Raw genomic sequence first — 22,644 nt, 5'->3', positions numbered from 1 at the left:
TTTTTCTTAAAGGTGTGGGGGTGTGTGTGTTTATATAGCATACACATACCTTTTTGAATAGTTTTCCTGTTACTGTGTGATTGAATTTAGACTATCAGGCTAGGCAGCAGGCACTTATACATAATATGTCATCTTCCCAGCCCGTATATTTTATTTATTTGGAGAGGAACTTCTGAAGTGCTTTATTGCGGTATATCCCTTTTAAAAATACCTTCCTAGTCTCAGAACAGCCTTGTAATTCTGATGTGACCCTCACTGCCACTGAGAAGTTAGGAATTAGGTTCTACATTCAATTTGAGTGAGTGGTCAATTTTTTTCTTCTCTCCACCAAATGTTTGGTTTTTCGAGATGGGGTTTTCAATTTGTAGACCAGGCTGGCCTCTGCTTCCCAAGTGCTGGGATTTAAGGCATGCACCATCATGCCTGGCTATTTTCTGTTTGTCTTTTAAACTGTAAATCCAGGCCGTGTATGTCTATGAATTGATGTAAATTTTTAAGAAAACTTTTTTATTAATTGGTGTGTATAGGTGTTTTACTTACATGTATATTTGTATATCACATGTGTTCAGAGCTCTGAAGGCCAGAAGAGGGCTCTAAGACCCCCCACACCCCCTCCATCCTCTGCTACTTGAGTTACAGATGATTGTAAGTCACCTTGTGCTGGGGATGGAACCTGGTCCTCTGGATAAGCAACCAGTGTTCTTAACCTGAGTCATCTCTTCTGATCAACCTGAGTTTAGTGAACATTAACTAAATCAGTGTGGGTATAGATGTGTGTTTACTTGTTTTATTTATTTGAAATATTTATGAAGTGAATGAGATTCCTTCTTTCCACCAAAACAAATAAACATAAAACCACCACTATTTGTGCTCTGGAGTGCCATAAAGAAAAATGGCACTTATTAATAAGAGTTTTTAAGAAGTTAAATAATCTTAACTCAGGTAAGCAAAGGATAAATAAACCAGTTGTTTGTATTACTACATTTTGCCTTATTTTTAAGATGTAAGGGAAAAGGATGTTTTTTTCCCTATAATAACTTTCATAATGTGAGCTCCTTTTATTATGAAAGTAGTTAGGTCGAAAAGCACATAAGCAAGTCTAACATGTGTAATTATTCTTTTAGGTTTTGGCTTGGTTCGAAGAAGGTGAAGAAACGATTACAGCCTTTGTAGAACCCTTTGTAATTCTGCTTATATTGGTAGCCAATGCAATTGTGGGTGTATGGCAGGTAAGCAAAAACTTTGTGCAGCAGTATTAAGTGTTACATTGTAGTAAGCTGGTCAGTTTTCTAGATATTAGGTTTTTTTTTTTTTTTTTTAAGATTTATTTCATGTATGTAAGTACACAGTAGCTGTCTTCAGACACACCAGAAGAGGACATCGGATCCATTACAGATGGTTCTGAGCCACCATGTGGTTGCTGGGAATTGAACTCAGGACCTTTGGAAGAGTAGTCAGTGCTCTTAACTGCCAAGCCATCTCTCCAGCCCATTGGTTTTTTTGTTTTTGTTTTTGTTTTTGTTTTTGTCTTTTTTTTTTTTTTTTTTTTTTTTTTTTGGTTTTTCGAGACAGGGTTTCTCTGTATAGCCCTGGCTGGCTGTCCTCGAACTCAGATATCTGCCTGCCTCTGCCACCCAAATGCTGGGACTAAAGGCATGTGCTACCACCGCCTGGCCAGCCTATTGTTCTTTTTAAAACAAGATCTATTTACATAACCCCAGCTGTCCTGGAACTATATAGACCAAGGTGGCCTGGAACTCACAGAGAAGCCAAGTGTGATGATGCAGGCCTTTAATCCCACTTGGGAAGCAGAAGCTGTTGATCTCTGTGAGTTCGAGGCCAGCCTGGTCTGCAGAACAAGTCCAGGACAGCCAGAGCTACACTGAGCAACCCTGTCTCAAAAAAGGGGGGATATAGGAGAAGTAGGGAGCTGAACAAAAAAGAAAACAGGAATGAATGTGGATGAGAAGCGGGGTATGGTAGCTCTTCCCTTGTAGTATAGCACTGAAGAATTTGAGGCAGGGTCTTTTGAGACTAGATGGAGCAACAATAGGAAGACTCCATTTTCAAAAAAGAAAGTTGATAATGGAAAGCTTCAGAAAACCAAAGAATGTGAGGAATATAATCTGCCTTTATATTTTGTGATGATTTTGAGGACAAACTTCATGAAAAATGTCTTTTATTTTCCTTAGATTGCGGAGTAGGGAGGAGGCTATAAGAATTCTTAGAACCTAAATTGTTTTAAATTTCTCTCCATTACACAGGCTTTGCCTGCACACAGGCTGAAAGCTTTTTTACTATAGAACAGAAACTGCATCCTTCAAAATTGCTCTTTAGGGATCTACCTCAAAAATGTCAATATGTTTTTTGCCTTTTGCTTAGAGTTTGACAAGACTCCTAGACTAATGTTTCAGATTATTTTCAAATTGGTTCTCCCCCTCCCCCTCCACCCCTTCAGGTTTTTGGTGTCCTTATTTTTAAAACTGAAGTAGAATACTTGACATTCTTTGGTTTATTTTTTAAAAATATTTATGGCCAGGCTGTGGTGGTGCACGCATTTAATCCCAGCACTTGGGAGGCAGAGGCAGGCAGATTTCTGTTTTGAGAAGTAACTCATAGTGTAGCTCAGGGTGGCCTCCAACCCACAGTCTTGCGTCAAACTCTAAACTGTGAGGATTACAGATAAGCTTTGCCACATCATATTTATTTTATTTTTGAGACAGGGTCTCACTAGGTAATTCTGACAGGCCTAGAACTCACAGAGGACCGATTGCCTCTGCCTCCTATACTGGGTGTAATTTAAGGTATGTATCACCTTGTTTAGCCTAGCTTTTTACTGTACAAATAAGTTTGTAAATGTTTGTATTAAAATACCAATTGTTGGGGCTGAGAGATAGTTCAGTGGTTAAGAGCACTGGTTGCTCTTCCAGAGGTTCTGAGTTCAATTCCCAGCAACCATGACTCACAACATCTGTACTGGGATCTGATTCCCTCTTCTGGTATCTGTGAAGACAGAGCACTTATATTAAATAAATAAATAAAATAAATAAATGCCAATTGTTTAGTACAGGTATCATTAATATGCTTTTTAATATTAAGATTATAAGCTTTAACTTCTAATCTAGAAATATTTAAACCAGGCAGGCTGGTTTATCATACTTGGCTTTTCTTTATACAGGAAAGAAATGCTGAAAATGCAATAGAAGCTCTTAAGGAATATGAACCTGAAATGGGCAAAGTGTATCGACAGGACAGAAAGAGTGTGCAGCGAATTAAAGCTAAAGATATAGTTCCTGGGGATATAGTGGAAATTGCTGGTGAGTTGCGTTCACTTTTTAATTTATTCCTAGGTTATATATTTAAGGTTTCTTTTTCAAGATTCAGAATTATATTTTGCTTCTTGTGTAAATATTTTTGTTTTGTTTTTCAATTTTATGCATATGGGTTATTTGCCTGCTCAGGACTGTCTGTGCATGTGCCTGGCGCCTAGGGAGTCCAAAAGAGGGCATTGGATTCCTTGGAACTGGAGTAAGCTGATATGTGGGTGCTGGGATTTGAACTTTGGTCTACCTAAAACTCAGTCAGTGCTTTTATCCACTGAGCAATTTCTCTAGCCATTTTTTTCATGTATATTTAAAAATATTTTTTTCATATATTTCACATATTATAACAAAAGGGTCTCTAATTTTGTCCCTTCCACCTTTCCACTCTGTATCCCTCCCTCCCTCTGCCTCCCTCACTCTTAATTTTATTGTTTGTTCATTTTTCATGTTCTTGTTCTGCATGTTTGTGTCTGTGTGAGGGAGTTGGAGCCACTAAAGCTTTAGTTACAGATGTGAGCTGCCTGCCAAGTTGGTGCTTGGAATTGAACCTTGGTTCTAGAAGATCAACCAGTGCCCTTAACCACTGAGCCATGTTTCTATGGCAGAAAATGGAGCTGCCTCCATTTTCTTCTTCTTATTGTTAGGGTTTTTTGCTGCTGTTGTTTGTTTCATTTGTTTTTGGAGACAGGGTTTCATGGTAGACCAGGCTGGCCTTGGACTCAGGGATCCGCCTGGCTCTGCCTCCTGAGTCTTGGGATTAAAGGCTTTTTTTGGTTTGGTTTGGTTTTTTGAGACAAGGTTTCTCTGTGTAGCCCTGGCTGTCCTGGAACTCACTCTGTAGACCAGGCTGGCCTCAAACTCAGACAGAAATCTGCCTGCCTCTGACTCCCAAGTGCTGGGACTAAAGGCATGCGCCACCACTGCCCAGCTGATTAAAGGTATTTTTAATATTTAAAAGAATGGCAAGTTAAATACTCAAAAAACTAAGTTGAATATTAAAAAAGTAAAGATATTAGTATATTATATAGTTAGTAAATATATAGATAGTGTGTGTGCATATATATGTATATATACATATATGTGTGTGTATGTGTATATGTATATATATACATATATATATATGTATATATATATATATAGAGAGAGAGAGAGAGAGAATATAGTTAGAATATAGCTAGTAGTCATTTCCCGCATTTAAGACTATGTTTGTCTGACCTATCTCTGACTCCTTCATGGGCAGTGCTAATACCCTGCTAGTTAGGCACGTCTCCACATTCATTATGGAAAGCTTGGGCAGTGCTTTGGACTTGTGTTCATGTGCTTGCTTCTTGGATTTTGATCATTCTAAGAGGTGCAGAGCAGAGATAACTAGTTTTTACTTAAATATATTTTTAAGCCTCTGGTACTCCTTTCTTTCTAGACATGTCCTAAGTATTCTATAATGCTGACCAAAACGTGAAATCACAAGTATGGGGCAAATGCAGCTAATAAAATTTGCTCTGCAGAACAGATCATAATTGTGTTCAGGAATAGGCACTTAAGTGAATGGATAGTTTGACAACTATACAATATTTTGGTTAAAAGCCACCAGCCACTCTAAATATGTCCTGTTCACCTTCTCTAGTTGAGGAAAATTAATCAATGTTGTTTCTAAAGTATATACATGATAAACATATATATAGTATGTACATAAATCACTTTTCAACTTGTTGGTGGCTCAGGTCACTGTTTTTTAGCATCTTAGTGATACATGGCTGACATGACATACAACTTTCTCTTCCCATACAAAGTTTTAGCCTGTTCACAAGAGTTCTGTAACCATCGTTAATTCCAGACTTTCATCCATTCAGAGAAAGTTATCTTTTTTAGCAATTGTTCCTTGTCTTTCTTTCACTATTCCCTAACAACAACTTGTTTGGATTTTTGTGGGTTTACTTATTGTAAGATGTTACACACAATACATAGTGCTTTGATATCCAGATATACATTATATATAAAAGTAAAAATAATTTTTTTAAAAAAGAAAATTAAATTTTAATTATGAACTGATAACTTTTGTAAGGAGGGTTTGTGTGGACATTACAGATGGCTTATGTAAACCTTTGAACTGTCTAGAACACATGGAGTCATGTAAAATTGACTAGGCAAAAAGTAAGATAACTACTATCATTCATTATTTTTATATTACTTTTAATACCAGGGAAATATTTCTGATGGATGGAAGCAAATAGTAGTAAAGCTGTACTTAATGTTACAGTAAGGGAATGTGATCTAAGCTATAGTAGCAAAAAAGTCTCTGAATTTAGAATTTGGCCATGGCTTTGATGTATGTCCTGGGGGTTTATTTATTCAAGAGCACTGTTTTCATCGCTGTTTTGGTAACAGGGCTGATGATAGCACAGAGCATAAATATACTCCTGTCCTGAAGCATTCTCTGGAATGAGCTCTACTTTAAGGTTATTGTGCAAGTGATAAAAATGACAAAATCTTAGCAAAATATTGCCTTAAACCTTCTGTAAGAATTATTTTATATTTCCTAAAATGAAAACTAATTGCTCAGTAATAGAGACAGCATTTTCCAGATTTATTCAGTAATAAAGAATTATTATTCTTAAAAACATGACTATTTAAAGAATAGTAATAAGATTTAGTAATATAAAGTTAGCCTCATGTGAGGTGGTACACACCTTTTGTTCCAGCACTTGGGAGGCAGAGGTTGAGGCCAGCCTGGTCTACATATTGAATTCCAGGACAGACAGAGCTACATAGTGAGACTCTGTCTCAACCACACACACACACCAAATATACATATATGTGACTTTGCTAGGCAGTTGAGTACAAGGCAAGGTTATGTAATAGATAACCCAATTCATTTAAGAAAACCAACAAGCCAGGCGGTGGTGGCGCACGCCTTTAATCCCGGCACTGGGGAGGCAGAGGCAGGCGGATTTCTGAGTTCGAGGACAGCCTGGTCTATAGAGTGAGTTCCAGGACAGCCAGGGCTACACAGAGAAACCCCGTCTCGAAAAACCAAAAAAAAAGAAAGAAAGAAAGAAAAGAAAAAGAAACCTAGCATTGTCTTTCTCTGCCACATGAGACAGAGAATTCACCTCTGCAGAACTAGGCAGTTAAAGTGAATTGAATTTCTTTGAGATGGATGAAGATAGGAGTTAGGTGACCAGCACCCACATAAAACATGGGAATGCATGGCCTCTCTCCTCTAATCCTGTTAGGCCAGCAGGTGAGAAAAAGGAATCCCTACACCAAGTTGGCTAGTTGAGGTGAGCTCTGGGTTCAACATGGAATTCACTCTCAGTAAATAAAGTGAGGAATGGTTGAGGACGACATCTGATGTGAACCTCAGTCCTCCACGCATGTATATGTTCTCCCTAAATTTTTAAAGGGGAAAGAAAAGGCAGAAAAACAACCAAGTAAAGTGTTGAGCATGTCTGTAAAGTTGTTTCATAGTGAGGGATATGAGAGAACAGAGCTACCTAGAGATAAAGGGCTGGGCATCTAGATTCATCTACACTAGAAATAATGTTGGTTCTTCCTAAAAATCAAGTTCTAAATTCTTCACGTTAACTTATATGCTAAGAAAAGCAAGGACTGGAGATGAGCTCAGCAGTTGTAAGTAGGTACTACCCTTGAAAATATAAATCATAGCACCTAGATTGGGCACCTCACAACTGCCTGTAACTTCAGCTCCAGAAAGATCCCACACCTCTGGCCTCCTCAGTCACCTGCACATATCACACACATACACATAAATAAAAATAAATCGTAAAAAAAAAAAAGAAGAGCAGGGATTCCCAGTTAGGAGTACTGCCAGCTCTTGCAGAAGACCAAGGTTCATTTCCAATAGCCACATGATGACTCAGGAAAATGTAACTCCAGTTCAAGGGGCTCTGACACCCAGTTCCAGGGGATCCAACACCTCTTGGCCTTTGCAGACAACAGACACACATGAGGTATACGTAAATACGGGCAAAACCCACCCATATACATAAAGTAAATATGAATCTCTTTTGAAAAGGCAAAATACTTTTTTAAAAAATGAGTGTAGATATATTAGCAGAGTGTTTTGAGGTCAAGACACTATGAGGACAGGTCATAAGACACTGAGAGGTGAAGGACTATGGGAGGTTCCCCACCCCCACACCCCTCAGACCATGATAGACCAGTTGATCTTGAAGCTTGACCTGATTACATGGGGCTGGCATTTCCTGATTTCCTGTAATCACTCCTCCCCACTTCATGACTCAATAATAGTGTCAGTCTTCCCATTCTTGCCGCTGAGATTAAGATGGGGGAGGCGCTAAAAGAGAAAACTGGAAAAGGTTCACTTTTGCTAAGTTACTGTAACTTGAAAAATACAGTGTTTAAGCTTGTGCTAGAACATTTAGAGGATTTAGGGAAGTGGCTGGGTTGTCAGAATAGAATGGTAGTTCCTGCTTCCATGAATTATTTTGCCCTCCAGAAGTGAAAGGTGTTCACAGTTCAATATTCGATTTCAGGGCTTTCTGAAGAACTCCACCTGTTGAGCTACATGTGCAGCCCACTCTATTTTGAGATAGTTTCTCACTCAGTTGTCCATGTGTGCCTTGAACTTGTAATCCTGCCTTAGCTCCTGAGTAGATTTTACCACCAACCTGTACCACTAGGCTGGGCTTCTGGAAGTCTTTTAAATGTGAGTCTCTTAAATGTATGAGTGTTTTATTCATCAATAAACACTTTAGTGCTAGGCAGTGGTGGCGCACACCTTTAATCCCAGCACTTGGGAAGCAGAGGCAGGAGGATTTCTGAGTTCTAGGCCAGCCTGGTCTACAGAGTGAGTTCCAGGACAGCCAGGGCTACACAGAGAAACCCTGTCTCGATGTCATGTCTAGTAAGAAGCTATTGAAATAGTTTTATAAAGACATTATTTCATATTTGTGTGGGGGGGGGTTATTTGTTTGTTTGATTTTTTTTTTTGTTTGTTTTTTTGGGACAGGGTTTCTCGGTATGCCCTGGCTGTCCTGGAACTCACTCCTGAATGCTAATTTATATTTCTTAAATTTTCTGCTTATGCAGAAAAAATGAATTCTTTACTTTTGAAAGCCCTATTTTCTTAATTAAAACTGTTGCATATCTCATTAGTATGATGAGCAGGAAAGAAACTTTACAAGTACTACAACACTATATATTTGTTCCCACTATGGCTTTCAGGGTAGTTTCAAGAGCCATTTAAACTCAAACAAGAGTAACATTTATAAGATAGTTTATGATACTACTTTTGAAAGAGCTCCTTAAAGTTACATATATTTTTTAGTGTACATAAAATTGATAAAAGTTTGGTGCTAATGAGTTAGCTCTTTTGGTCAAAGTTCCTGTTGCTAAGCCTGACAGCTCACTTGGATTTCTGGGGTAGAAAGAGAGAACTGATTTTTGTAGGTTGTCTTTCATCTGACTTCTACTCAAAGACTGCCACAGCACACAATTAAATAATAAAAATGTAATTAAAATTGAACACATTTTTTCTTCAAGACAAGGTTACTGAGTGGAGCCCTAGTTGTCCTGGAACTCACTCTGTAGACCAGGCTAGCTTCATACTCTGAGATCCATCTACCTCTCTGCCTCCCAAGTGCTTATGATTAAAGGCATGCACCACCACACCCAGCTAAAGTAAAAATACTTTATATACTCATTCACATATGTGTATATTTAAATTATTTTCCTTGCAGATATTATTATTTATGTTTAACTTAAGTAGAAAAAGATGTTTGAGTATCCTTACTTAAATGCTCCTTGTAAGGAAAACTTCCATTCATTTGTAAATTATGGCAAAATAATTTTTTAAAACTGACTCTTAACTGTATTCTTGGTAGGCTAACCTTTAAATTGTGTTTTTGTTCAGAGTGAAAATCAGTATTGTTATGGTAAGGAAAGACCTAAGAACTTACAGAGCCAAGAACTACATGTGAGCAGTGTCAGGTGTTAAGCAAATGGAAGGAGGTTTATAACAGATACTCATTCTTCCTGCCTCAGCCCAAAGAGAGGGAAAAAAAAATGTGGGGGAAAACATTGCAGAGCACTCCCTTGGCAAGAATAAGAACTTTCCACTACCACATGCCCTCAGGCACTGACGAGCCCATTAGGGAACATTACTGGATGTGATCAGCAGGGTTGCCTTGCCTGCTTCCCAGGCATAGCCCTGTCTGAACATCACAGAAGCCTGTGCTGTAAAGATAGTTGTTATTCCTCCTTTGAAAAATATTAGACACATCTTCACTTTCATAGATTTTTTTTAAACTCCTTAATAGATCTGTCCTGATAGGCCAACCAAATAGATTCTTTGCAACAGATGTAAAGCAGTCAGTCATAGCAAGTTAGAGGAAGTCTTTCATTAATTGAGCTTCCTGAAGTAAAACTCTCTACTTCCTGGCCTTGGTAAAACAAGGTCATGGGTTGGCCAAGATGATGCAAAGGTTCTCTAGCTGAGAGAATCCTAGCACAGAGTGGATTATAAAAGCTAACTCGGGCATACTTCCTTTGTGTCTTTCCACAAAGAGACAATCTTGTAATGGGAGCAGCATAGTTATACAGCTTTAAGACAGCCACTTTCTAAGTGTTAAGCAGTTGGGTTTTCACTGCAGAAACTAGTATTTCTGGTATGCAGGAAAATGTAATAGAGACTGCTTTAAACAAGCTCTTTTCAGAATCTGAACCTGTGGTTATGAGTAGTTTCCTCATATTAGTTTTTTAAAATGTATTTCTGTGTGTGTGTGTGTGTGTGTGTGTGTGTGTCTGTCTGTCTGTCTGTGTGTGGTGTGTATGTGTACCAGAATGGTTAGAGAACAAGTTGGGAATTCATTGTCGTCTACAGTGTGAGTCCTAGAGATTAGACTTCCAGTTGTCAGGCTTGGTAGCAGTCGATTTTAGCTGCTGAATCATCTTGCTAGCTGCCTTGTATTAAATTTTTACACTTGATCTTAGCTAAAAGGCTGAGAAGTGATGTAAGAAATAAGTGAGCAGAGGGAAATGAATGAATAGATTGAGTTCAGCCATGTCTGGCCTGAAACTCACTATGTAAACCAGTCTAGACTCCATGGAGATCCACCTGCCTCCCAAGAGCTGGGATTAAAGGCTTGTGCTACCATACCTGGTAGCATCAGGTGTTGCCTCTTTCTTTATTCATGAGTCTGATAGGTGTTTTTATTTTGTCTTTTAAAGTGTTAACTGAAGTTCTTTCTAGATCAAATCACTGTCACCATGATCCAACACAAGGTGAACTAAAAACAGTACTCCTTTCCAAGTGAGATGGTGCATGCTTAGTTTCAACATGGCAAATGTAGAGTCCAGCAGATCTTTGTGAGTTCAAAGACAGCTTGGTTTACCTAGTGACACCTAGGACAGCTACAGCCCATGGAGACCTTGTCTCAGAAACAAACAACAATGCACGTAGGAAGTAGCAAGACAAAAAACAGCACCCCATATTCTTTATAAATGAAGGATTTTGGAAAAGGAAATCCCTCGTCCAATAAATGAGGCTATACAATAGGCCCGTGGCTTCAGAAAGTCTGCCACCCATGGAATTTTAGAAAGAATCCAATCCTTATCATGGTGGTCAATTGCACCATTCATCCCAGCAGTTGGCAGACAGGAAGGTGAATCTCTAGGTTTAAGGCTGGCCAGGGCTATGTAGACAGACCCTGTCTGGGGGGGGGGGGCGCGGGGAGGGGGGCAAAGGAAGAGAAATACACCTGTAGGGCTGGAGAGATGATGGCTCAATGGTCAAGATTACTGACTGCCTTTCCAGAGATCCTGAGTTCAATTCCCAGCAACTACATGATGGCTTACAACCATCTGTAATGGGATCCGATGCTATCTCCTGGTGTGTCTGAAGACAGTAGCAACAGTGTACTCACATATAAAAAATTTTTTTTAAAAAAAAAAGAAAATGCGCCTGGAAACTTCTAAGAGGAATCAGTTCATGTCAGCATCTAATTGACAATTTAAGAATCAAAATCCCATTGGATCCTTTTTATATAATTGTCCAGTAATGTCCCAAAGGCATCCAAACCTGGGAGTTTGAGAGGTAGTTTGGTAGCTTCCTTGGAATGTGGATGGGTAAAGTATAGAAAGACATGTTGGCATTTAAGAAGATAGGGTTGGCTTTGTTTTTTTTTCCTTTTTCTTTTAAAGATGTATTTATTTTATATGAGTACAGTGTAGCTGTACAGGTGGTTGTGAGCCATCATGTGGTTGCTGGGAACTGAACTCAGGAATTGAAATTAGGACCTCTGCTCGCTCTGGCCCAAAGATTCATTCATTATTATATGTAAGTACAGTATAGTTGTCTTTAGACACACTAGAAGAGGGCGTCAGATCTCATTACAGATGGTTGCTAGCCACCATGTGGTTGCTGGGATTTGAACTCAGGACCTTTGAAAGAGCAATCAGTACTCTTAACCGCTAAGCCATCTCTCCAGCACTGTTTTGGCTCTAGGTAGTTACTTCAGTGTTAAATTGAGCCAAAGTCATTTCTTATGTATTATACGCAACTTAGTTTTTTTCTATTCAAGAAGGTAATCATACCGAGACAAAGTTCTAGAAATAATACCTGATGGTTGAGTATAATGTCTGGGGCCTACACATTAAACATATTGACAATTTCATTCCTGCTCATACTTCTCTTGCTTGCTGTTTAAAACCATGGAGGTGGCCAAGATTATTTTTTTCTTTAACTCTCCAAGGTCATTTTAAGGATCTGGTAGTCCTCAGAGATCATTTGGGCATGAGAGGAACTTTTGGCTCCATTAATCTTTTTTTTACTAGTTATTCCATCTATGTGAGGATAAATCAAAGACCTTGTTTGACAACTGTTTGACTAGGAATTTGTAGGAAGTTTTCCTGTTCGTTGAACCTCTCTTTGTTGTGTGGACATTGATTAGAATTCACCACATGAGGTCTCCCTGGACACACCCAGGGACCTAGCTGACTTTGGAGAGCAAGAATGAAAGTACTCTTTTTCATCCCTCTGGCCACATGCTACTTATAGGCCTTTGAGTAGCATTAACACCCGGAAGGTCAGTTACTCATGTTACTCGTATGTGTTAGACGGTTCTTGTAGTTGTTGATCTCTGACCTTAGACACTTGGAGATCATACATTTCATCCTTTACTTTCCTTAAATAAATTACTCAAAGCTAGATTGCATAAGATGTCTACTTTTCCATTCTGGAAACATCCATCACTATACATTTTTTTTTCCTCATTAAAATTTCTTTATTAAAATAGAGTCTTTTAAACATTTTGTTTACTGGTTTCCTTAACAGCATGAGAAAATAGAATTAATAATTTCTCTGGTTTTGAGGATTTTTCCTGGGGAGAAGAAGGTGACTAAGTGATATCTAACAAATACCCTTGGAACCAATGAGTTTATTAGGCTTACTTAGAATTGACAAGAAGTTAGTAAGAGGAGTGCTGGTGACAGAAAAGTCTTTACCCAGGATGTAGCAGGGCTTTCCCATAGCCACATAGGGAGCTCTCCCTTTCTCTAGGTTTCCCAGTCTACTGCCCTAGTTCCTCCATAAGATCCTGAGGCTCTGCATGATTGAGATCTAATTATAAAATGAGCTGGGATGGCCCTGTCCGTCTCCTTTTGTTAAGGAGTATAACATTTAACCTGTCCTGCTGTGATCATGAAGACAACACTTGTATAACTTAGAGCAGAAGCCCCACGTTTTAAGAAATAGACACCTTTACTTTTAACCTTGTCTGTAGGGCAGATGACCTGCTGTCAGTAGAATTTTATGTTTTCTATATGAATATACATATTAAGTATGAAGTAAGCACTATAAACACTCAATGTTACTTTGGGTTTGTTTGTTGGTTTTCTTAAAAACTCAGTAACTAGGCAGTGGTGGCGCACTGAGTTCGAGGCCAGCCTGGTCTACAGAGTGAGTTCCAGGACAGCCAGGGCTACACAGAGAAACCCTGTCTCAAGAAAAGAAAAGAAAACAAAACAAAGCCTCAGTAACCACATAAAACAACCCTTTTCTCTTGGGCAGGAGTGAAAGGCTCCCTCAGCCTGGCGATGGTGACGCACGCCTTTAACCCCAGCACTTGGTAGGCAAAGGCAGGCAGATTTCTGAGTTTGAGGCCAGCCTGGTCTACAGAGTGAGTTCCAGGACAGCCAAGGCTACACAGAGAAACCCTGTCTCAAAAAACCAAAAGAAAAAAGAAAGGCTCCCTCAAGTGAACAGAGTTCCAGATTTCAGTTGGACCTTTTATGCAAAAGAAAAAGATCAATGAGCCAGCATTTCAGTTCAGCCCTGAGGCATAGAGAGGGCAAACTGGTGGGGGCAGGTGAGACAAGAAAGAGGGCAGTGGTAGATTGTATAGGTTGGGCATGAGGGAAGAAGTGTGTGGAGAAAGGCAGCTGGGAGAAAGATTTGACAGAGAAGGAATGTATATATTGTAGAAGGTGTCATTGGAGGCCTTCAGTCAGCACTGTTTGCTCAGTGAGTAACAGTCTTGATATTAGGGAAAGAGTCCTTGACTTTATAATGCTATCATAAATCTTTTCATTTAGCATGTGTGTTGGTTTTACCTTACTTGAATGTTGTGTCACTCAGACATTTTAACTTGTGCATTTATTGCTGGGTTTGGAGGCACAGGCTTATAATCTTAGCATTCTGAAGGCAAACAAGAGACTCTGAATGGAGATCTTGTTTCAGGAAAGCAAGGATTTGTAGTGGCTCATTCAGCAATGCAGAAGAAAGCACTTGCCTAAATGGCCTTGGGTTAACCTTCAACACCATTGAAATTTGGATGGGGTTAGAGAGATGGTTTGTCGGTTAGAAACACCACCTGCTCTAACAGAGGACCAAAGTTAGGTTCCTACCTGGCACCTGTGTTAGGTAGCTTACAACCGTCTGCACTCTTAGCTCCAAGGGATCTGATGCCTCTTCCTTGATCTCCATGCACACACATACATAAGAGCATAGACATACACCCCACTTCTCTCCCCCCACACACACCCTTTCGGTCAGGCGAGGATAGGGTTTCACTGTGGCTGTCTTGGATGTCCTGTAACTCACCTGTGAGAAGCAGGTGACCTCAAACTCAAGAGATCTACCTGAATCTGCCTCCTGAGTGTTAAGGTTAAAGGTATTTTGCCCTTTCTATTTTATTGTGATGTGTGTATAATGTGTGTGCGTGTGATGTCTCAGTGTGCTACAGAGTGTGGAAGTTGGTTCTCATTCTTCTCTATTTCCAATGTGAGGTCCAAGGATTAAACTCAGGTCCTCAGCTTGCTCTATGAGAGCTTTACCTGATGAGTCATCTTGTCAGCATTAGATGAATTTTTTTCCTTTTTAGTTATCTGTATAGATGTTATGCCTATTCATGTCTTCTCACGATATTTCCGAAGAAGCCAGAAGAGGGTATGGGATCCCTTGGGATTGGAGTTAAAGGCAGTTTATGAGACACTATGTGAATATTGGGAAACAAACCTAGGCTCTCTCCAGGAGCAGCCAGAACTCTGAGATCTCTCTCTAGCTCTCCTAGGTGGAAATTTGTAAATACAGTTGTTGTCTACCCCATCAGTTACGGTGCAGAGTCATGAATGACAGCAGCTATAGATTGCTAGCACCTCTGTACCTCATTGGACAAAAGTCTTATCTGCAGCTCCCATAGGATTATTACATAAATCATCTCTGACATTTCAAAAGAACATTTGAAAATTTTCCATTTAGAGTTATAATACTTCCAGTTGACCTTGTACTCATTTCATAATGTTGAAAGGCCCAGGGAATTTAGATTAATTTGTGATGTGCAGAAATAATACAATTAAAACAGTTGGTGGTGGCATACCACTAAGTACTTTGGCTGAGCAAGAGGATTGCCACAAGTTCAGTGCTAGCAAGAGCCTATCTTAAAAAATGCCTAGTTTAAAAAACCAGAACCATACATTCCAGGACAGCCACATGCCCAGGAGAAGTTAGCCAACACAAAACTAACTGGTATTTTTGTGGCGTTTTTAATTTTTATTTTGTCTTGTTTGGGTATTTTTATCTTAGTTTTTTGTTTGATTTGATTTTATGTTTTTGTAGGGTATGGGTTTTATTTATTTGTTTATTTTTTGAGAGAACATAAAGGTGGGTAGGGAACTAGGAAGAATCTGGGAGGAGAAAACATGATCAAAATATATTGTATGTAAAAACTCAAATTTAATCAGAAACAAAACCAGAGTCACCAAGATGGATTAGCAGTAAGGTGTCTGCTGTCTTCTGATGACCTGAATTCAACCCTTCCGACCCACATGAAAGGAGATAATTGACTTCTGAAAATTCATTCACACTGGGATGTCCCCACACACATACAAAATAAGTAAAAATGTAATACAAATTTTAAAGCCTAAAGCAAGAAAATGGTACAGTTACAATTTTTTTGTAATTTAGTGATTTGTTTGTTGAGACAGGGTTTCACTACTTAGCCCTGACTTGCCTGAAATTCAGAGATTCGCTTCTGCCTGCAGAGTACTGGATTAAAGGCATGCAACTGTCGTGCCTGACCTTAAACTTTTTTTTGTTTTAATGTCTTAAGCATTTGGATATACTTCCTTTTGGTATACCATGAACAGAGTAACATTAAAAGTGGAAGGTTTGTTTTATTCAGTTGGAATGTTGCTCTTGGTTGCATAAGCATTTCCAGCAGGAATTCTACTTTGCCCTTGTGTCCCTGTAGTCAAATGCAAGGATGATCATTATCCCTGGAGATTTTGGACCTACTAGCTTTGTGTGCTGCCTTGCTTTCTTAGGCATAGGGTCATTTCATGCACAGCAGGGGTTGCATGTCAGATATTTACATTACAATTCCTAACAGGAGTAAAATTACAGTTATAAAGTAGCAACAAAATAATTTTATGGTGGAGAAGCACCACATGCAGCATAAGGAACTGTATTAAAGGGATTAAACATTAAGGAGGTTAAGAGCCATGGCAGTAAAGTTTTTAAAAAGTTAGCTATATTCTCCTCAGGTAAAGTTCTGGAGAAGGGCTAACAAGTGCAGGGCATACTTCGTGGGTAGGATGGCTAATTTCCTTTTTTTTCCTTTTTTTTTTTTTTTTTTTTTTTTTTTTTTTTTTTTTTTTGTAGTTTTTTGAGACAGGGTTTCTCTGTGTAGCCCTGGCTATCCTGGAACCCACTCTGTAGACCAGGCTGGCCTCGAACTCAGAAATCCACCTGCCTCTGCCTCCCAAATGCTGGGATTAAAGGCGTGCGCCACCATGCCCGGCTTTAATTTGGCATTTTCTAAACCACTTTGGTTGCCTTTCAAAACACCCTGGGAAGTTTCACACTTTGAGGCAGGAGGCAGTCCTAGGCACTGCTAAGCAGGCTGTCTTATGAGCATACCCAGTTCCCATCCTCTTTAAAGTTCTACTAAATGAGCACATTAGTTTTCATGCAGATGTGCATTTCTTTGGTACTGTTAGAAGACTTCAGTTCTGTGTACATGGAACCTTGGTTTTGTCTCTTACTGAGTGTATTATAGCATTTTGCTTTATACTCACCAAGGGCTGAGCTAGGAGCCCCTAGGGGCTATTACAGGAGCTCTACCCAGGAAACATTGTTGACTGAAAGATCTTCAGGTTATGCAAGAGATTTATTTATTTAATAATTTTAAAGGTACCAAAGGTTATAGGGTGAAATGTCTCTCTCTACTGTGGCCTACAAACCCAGTGGTGCTCATTCGTTATATATTATACCACTATCAGCTCTGTGTGTGTGTGTGGTTGTTGATCTCTTGTGATTTTCCATGTGATGTACAGGTATCTTGGGAAATTCACTGTAGTGAATATAAGCTTTTATTGCTTACAAAATTTTTGAGCAAAGTCATAAAAATAAGCTTTATAAAAGAATAAGTATATGCAGTGTATGTTGCAGCTTTTAGACAGCAACAAAAGTCCTGTCCATGTTTCATATCCCTTGTATCCTGTATTTCACAGCATCTAGAAGCACAGGTAAACTATGATAATAAATTGGCTAGTCATATTTTGTGACACAGAGTATTGGATGACCTTGTTATATATATCTTACATCGTCCTTTTTTAGCACTGGGAGAATCTTGATTGATTTCAGCATTTGTCTAATCATATGTGCCTCTTCTTACATTTTTATTTGGAGGTCTGGGGACAACTTAAGGCAGTCTGCTCTGTCCTTCCATTGTGAGGATCAAACTCACGACTTCAAATTTGCCTTCAAGTGCCTACCTGCTGCCCAACCCCACTGACCTACCTCCTACCTCTAGCTTTTTACTTACTCTTTAAGATTTGTGTTATTGTATGTGTGTGATGTGGGAAGAGAGGACAGATCTGTGAAGTTGCCTCCCCTCCGCCCCCACCCCCACATGGATTCTGAGAACTGAACCTGTGGAACCATGGAACTCTCATTTCTATGCTTGCATAGCAAGCTGTAATTAACAACCTGTCCCCCAGCCTTGTGTGTTCTTTCTCACCCGTACAGAAACTGGCAGGTGTTTATATCTTGTGAAGTAAGAATCTTATTACCATATATCTTTGACTCAAGTCTATTTTCTTACTTTTTGCCACTTTGAAGCATTTCTACTGCTTTGTTTTGTGAAGTAATTAATCTTTATTTTTTTTTTTAGAACCATTTGTTTCTTGTCTGTGTTGCTTTTCTGTATACAGACCTTCCTATGTATTTCATACCTATTCAGTATATGTGTGTTTGGCCTCAGATTCATTGTACCGCTGAGGGAGGCCTAAGCAGTCTTGATCTTCTGGCGGGAATTGCCTATGTATGTACCATAGGTAGCCACTCTGTTCTAGGGACCACACCCTGTCTACCACCTGACCCCGGCCCCCATCTAGCTTGCTTGAAATATAAACTAATTGTAGTGTCTGTTGTATTTATAAAAAGATAAAGAGAGGAGGATATGTTCTGTGGAGATGTAGTCAGGTATGGGGGAAGGCGGTGCCTCAGCAGTCCCATGATGGTATAGTATAGAATAGAGTTTATTCAGATAATGGGGAGAGAGAACCAAGAGAGCAATGACGGGGCAAGCAGCCCCTTTTATAATGGGTCAGGCCTACCAGGCTATTGACAGGTAACTGGGGTGGCATTTAGACAGAATGCTAACAGTGTACATTGGCAGTGTTCTACCCTTAATCTGTTCACTCTGCTCAGAAATAGAGACGTATTCTGTTGTGTTGTATGCAAGATATCTGGTTTTAAAAAACGTGTTTGATATGGAATCATTCATCTTTAGGTAACCATAAAAGTTGCTCACTTTACCTGTCCTCTTCCCTTTTTTTTTAACCTCTTAATTAGTTGGTGACAAAGTTCCTGCTGATATTAGATTGACATCCATCAAGTCTACAACTTTAAGAGTTGACCAGTCAATTCTTACAGGTAAGTATTGAAAAATCACTCAAATTTGAAGCCTCTTATCTCTCAGATATATGTACCGCTTTATGGGATCCTACCCTAACCTTTTCTAAGATACTTAATTTCTTAGAGTTATCATGATCCAGGGTGGATCCGGGCTGGAATGATGTCTTCAGGCAGGGTTGTCGGATTTTAAAAAGTGCTGGCAGGCTGGAGACATGGCTTACTGTAAAGAGCACCAACTGTTCTTCCAAAGGACCTGGGTTCAATTCCCAGCATCCACAAGGCAGTCACAACTCCAGCACCCTCACACAGACATATGCAGGCAAAACACCAATGCATATGGGAAAAAAAGAAAACCACAGAAAACATTGCTGGTTAGCCAGGCATGGTGTACACTTCTAATCCTAGCACTTGGGAGGCAGTGGCTCTCTTGTAGGAGAGCCTGGTCTACAGAGCAAGTTCAGGACAACCACAACTACACAGAGAAAGAAACCCTGCCTCAACAAAACAAAACATGTACATAACACTTTCTCTTCCTACCCACATAAATAAATTTTAAAGGCTGTCAATATTTATTTGGGTTCAGTTTTAAAAGTAACTCACTGATCATAATACAGTAAGTCCATGCCACCTGCATTAACAGCTGAGCCATCTCTCCAGCCTCAGTCCAGTCAGCTGGGCTTTAAACACTTGATTTTATATAAACTGCTTAACTAGTAAAATTTCCTTTAGCAACATCAGCTTCAAGTTATTTAAGCCATAAAATGTTAGAGAAATGCTTGGGTTGTATACCTGAAATCCTTAGGGTGTGTCTAGAAATAGACAAGAGAGAAAAGTGAAAAAGTTATCAGAATCCTGAAGGTCCCCCTTATTTCCTCCTGTCTTTTTGAGGCCGGATATCCTGTAGCCAAGGCTGTCCTCCAACTTGATATATAGCTGAGAATAATCTTGAACTGCTCTTTCTACTGTCTATACTTTCCAACTGTTGGTCTTAAAAGCATGTGCCACCACACTCAGCTTTATATAGTGCTAGAGATTGATCCCAGATTTTGCATGCTAAGTAAGCATTCTGTCAATTGAACTACATTCCCAGGCCAACTGAATGTTATAGTACAGTCATAGGTCAAACAAATAACCGTATCTTTGACTATTCCAGGAATATTTCAGGATGTTATTCAAAATTAGTCTTTATTTTTAAGATTCTACTTTTTGTAATCTTGACATTCTTTAGTCTGACATTAATTTCCACTGCTATTTTCCTAGTATGCCTGTTTTGAATCAATTGAGCCCTTTGTTCTTTTCCCATATTGGAAAGAGTATGTACTTTTTTGCTTGTTTTATGAATAGGTCTCACTGGGTTGCTCATCCCTCCTTGATATATAGCATATGGTGGCCGTGAGCTTGGAACTTTACTTGCCTCAGTTCCTGTGTGTTGGGATTATAGGTATATGTTACCACAGCCACTCCATTGGCAGTGATTAACAGTGGGAATGCGGTGATGTGGGATTGGCTATGCCTCAGATAGAGCTAACCATCCTGTCTCAACCCTGCATAGGTGAATCTGTCTCAGTCATCAAGCATACTGACCCTGTCCCTGACCCACGAGCTGTTAATCAAGACAAAAAGAACATGCTCTTTTCTGTGAGTACTTTTATCAGATACTGGGGGTAAAGTTTCCTAGGGGTGAACCCAGGGCCTCACCTAAGCATATACTTCTATGTAGAGATAGTCCTGGTCTTAGTTAGGGTTTCTGTTGCGGAGAAAAGACACCATCACCACAGCAACTTTTACAGAGGAAAACATTTAGTTATGGGTGCCTCTCAGTTCAGAGGCTCAGTCCTAGAACGTTATAGTGTCTTCCTGATGGTATGCAGGAAGACACGGTGCTCGAGAGGTAGCTGAGAAGAGTTCTACGTCTGGATCCTGAAGAAGCAGGAAGAGAGTGAGCCTCAAGAACACGCCTGCTCCCAATAATGCCACTCCCTATTAGTATATGGGGTCCGTTTTCATTCACACCTCCAACATCCCAAAGTTCTGATTTTTTTTCTACTTACTGGCCACTCTTAGTGGCCAGAGGCCAGACTTCAGAAAATAACCAGTTATTCATTCCAAAGATAATTATTCTTTAGTGTGTGTGTCAGCTGTCGAAAAAACAAAAAATCTCAGCTTGGGATGAAACAGTGATTTGCTGAGGGCACTGGCAACAAAGCAAATGGACCAAACTTGAGACTGTGTAAAATGGTGGCATGTGTGACTTGTTATTTGTTTGAGTTGCTAGCTAATGAAATGATTAGTGCAAACATGTTTAAACCCTGTTTGTAACAGTTGATACGTAGCCTTTTCAGGAAAGTCATCAAGCCTAGATAGGGTGCTCTTTACAGGATACAGGCATTGCTGCTGCTTGAGGCCTGTGATTTAAAGAAGTCTGCATTTGGAAAGAACAAGCATGGCATTCCATGTGAGCCTAGGTGAAGAAAGTTCAGAAATGTTATTTTTTTTCAGTTGATAATGAAATTTTTTTCAAGTAATTTTTTTCAAGTAGTATAGAAGTGCATGTGTTTTGATAATTTACAATCTAGCTTAGTACTTCAAGGTGCAGGCTTTGCTGGTTAGTAGGAGAGCTTAACCACGGCAGTGAGCGCGCGCTCTAGGGGGAACAGTGCTGCCCTACCATTCCAGCACTGGATGGTAAGGTGGAGTGGGGGAAAACACATTTCACATCTGATTTCACTGACCTCAATACTGGTGCTGGAGTAGACATTATGAAACAGCCAATAGGGCTGATTGCCCATCCTTAGACATGACAAAAGTGAGTGAGAAACAAAGATAAAAGAGTACATAGTGCTGAAAGCTGCATGGAATTTGAAATTATAAAAGTATTGCTGAGCCCAGAGCAGGTGTGTAGGCCAGTTTCCATGTTGTGGAGAGCTGGCCTGTCCCAGGGAGTGAGTAGGTAATATGTGGAATCCAGTCAGTGTGCATGTCAGTATTTAAGTTGGGATGTGCTGTTGACCTTCTGACCAGTTTTCCTCTTCTCCCTAGGGTACAAACATTGCTGCTGGAAAAGCTATGGGAGTGGTGGTGGCAACTGGAGTTAATACTGAAATCGGCAAGATCCGGGATGAAATGGTGGCAACAGAACAGGAGAGAACACCCCTACAGCAGAAGCTAGATGAGTTTGGGGAGCAGCTTTCCAAAGTTATCTCCCTCATTTGCATTGCAGTCTGGATCATCAACATTGGGCATTTTAATGACCCAGTTCATGGTGGCTCTTGGATCAGGGGTGCCATTTACTACTTTAAGATTGCAGTGGCCCTGGCTGTTGCTGCCATCCCTGAGGGTCTGCCAGCTGTCATCACCACCTGCTTGGCTCTTGGAACTCGCAGGATGGCAAAGAAAAATGCTATTGTTCGAAGTCTGCCTTCTGTGGAAACCCTTGGTTGTACTTCTGTTATCTGCTCAGACAAGACAGGCACACTTACCACAAACCAGATGTCTGTCTGCAGGGTGAGTAAGGAGTGTCCTTTGTGATTCTTGCGTGCAATCTGTGGGTGATCCCACTTGGTGGAAGAAGAGAACTAACTCCTGAGTTATCCTCTGACCTCTGCATGGATTCCCAACACACAAAAATACATTTTAAAAAAATTAATAATTCCCAGGGCTGGAGAGATGGCTCAGGGGTTAAGAGCACTGACTGCTCTTCCGAAGGTCTTGAGTTCAAATCCTAGAAACCACAAGGTGGCTCATATCCATCTGTAATGAGATCTGACAACCTCTTCTGGTATGCCTGATGACAGCTACACTGTACTTAATGTACAACAATAAATAAATCTTTGAGCCCGAGCGTGCTAGCAGGGCCAGAATGAACAGACGTCCTGAGTTCGATTCCCAGCAACCACATGATAGCTCACAACCATCTGTTTA

At 39.8% G+C, this 22,644-nt stretch overlaps 1 protein-coding gene across 3 annotated transcripts in view; it reads left to right on the top strand.

The window, feature by feature from the left end:
• Atp2a2 (ATPase sarcoplasmic/endoplasmic reticulum Ca2+ transporting 2) overlaps nt 1–22,644 on the top strand; it is a 47,200-nt gene that overhangs the window by 9,138 nt on the left and 15,418 nt on the right. For all 3 annotated transcript variants that reach the window (XR_004109558.1, XR_004109559.1, XM_031337778.1), the window contains exons 4-8: nt 1,125–1,229; nt 3,179–3,317; nt 18,661–18,741; nt 20,276–20,361; nt 21,763–22,227. Coding sequence is in view for 1 of the 3 variants with exons in the window: in XM_031337778.1 (XP_031193638.1) it covers nt 1,125–1,229; nt 3,179–3,317; nt 18,661–18,741; nt 20,276–20,361; nt 21,763–22,227 (876 nt within the window). In the remaining 2 variants the exon portion in view is untranslated. The remainder of the gene's footprint in view (nt 1–1,124; nt 1,230–3,178; nt 3,318–18,660; nt 18,742–20,275; nt 20,362–21,762; nt 22,228–22,644) is intronic.

This window comes from Mastomys coucha, unplaced genomic scaffold (genome assembly GCF_008632895.1).
Source record: "Mastomys coucha isolate ucsf_1 unplaced genomic scaffold, UCSF_Mcou_1 pScaffold22, whole genome shotgun sequence".
In the NCBI taxonomy this organism is placed as follows: domain Eukaryota; kingdom Metazoa; phylum Chordata; class Mammalia; order Rodentia; family Muridae; genus Mastomys; species Mastomys coucha.
The sequence above is the reverse complement of the archived record's forward strand: the minus strand, read 5'-3'. Positions and strand labels throughout refer to the sequence as shown.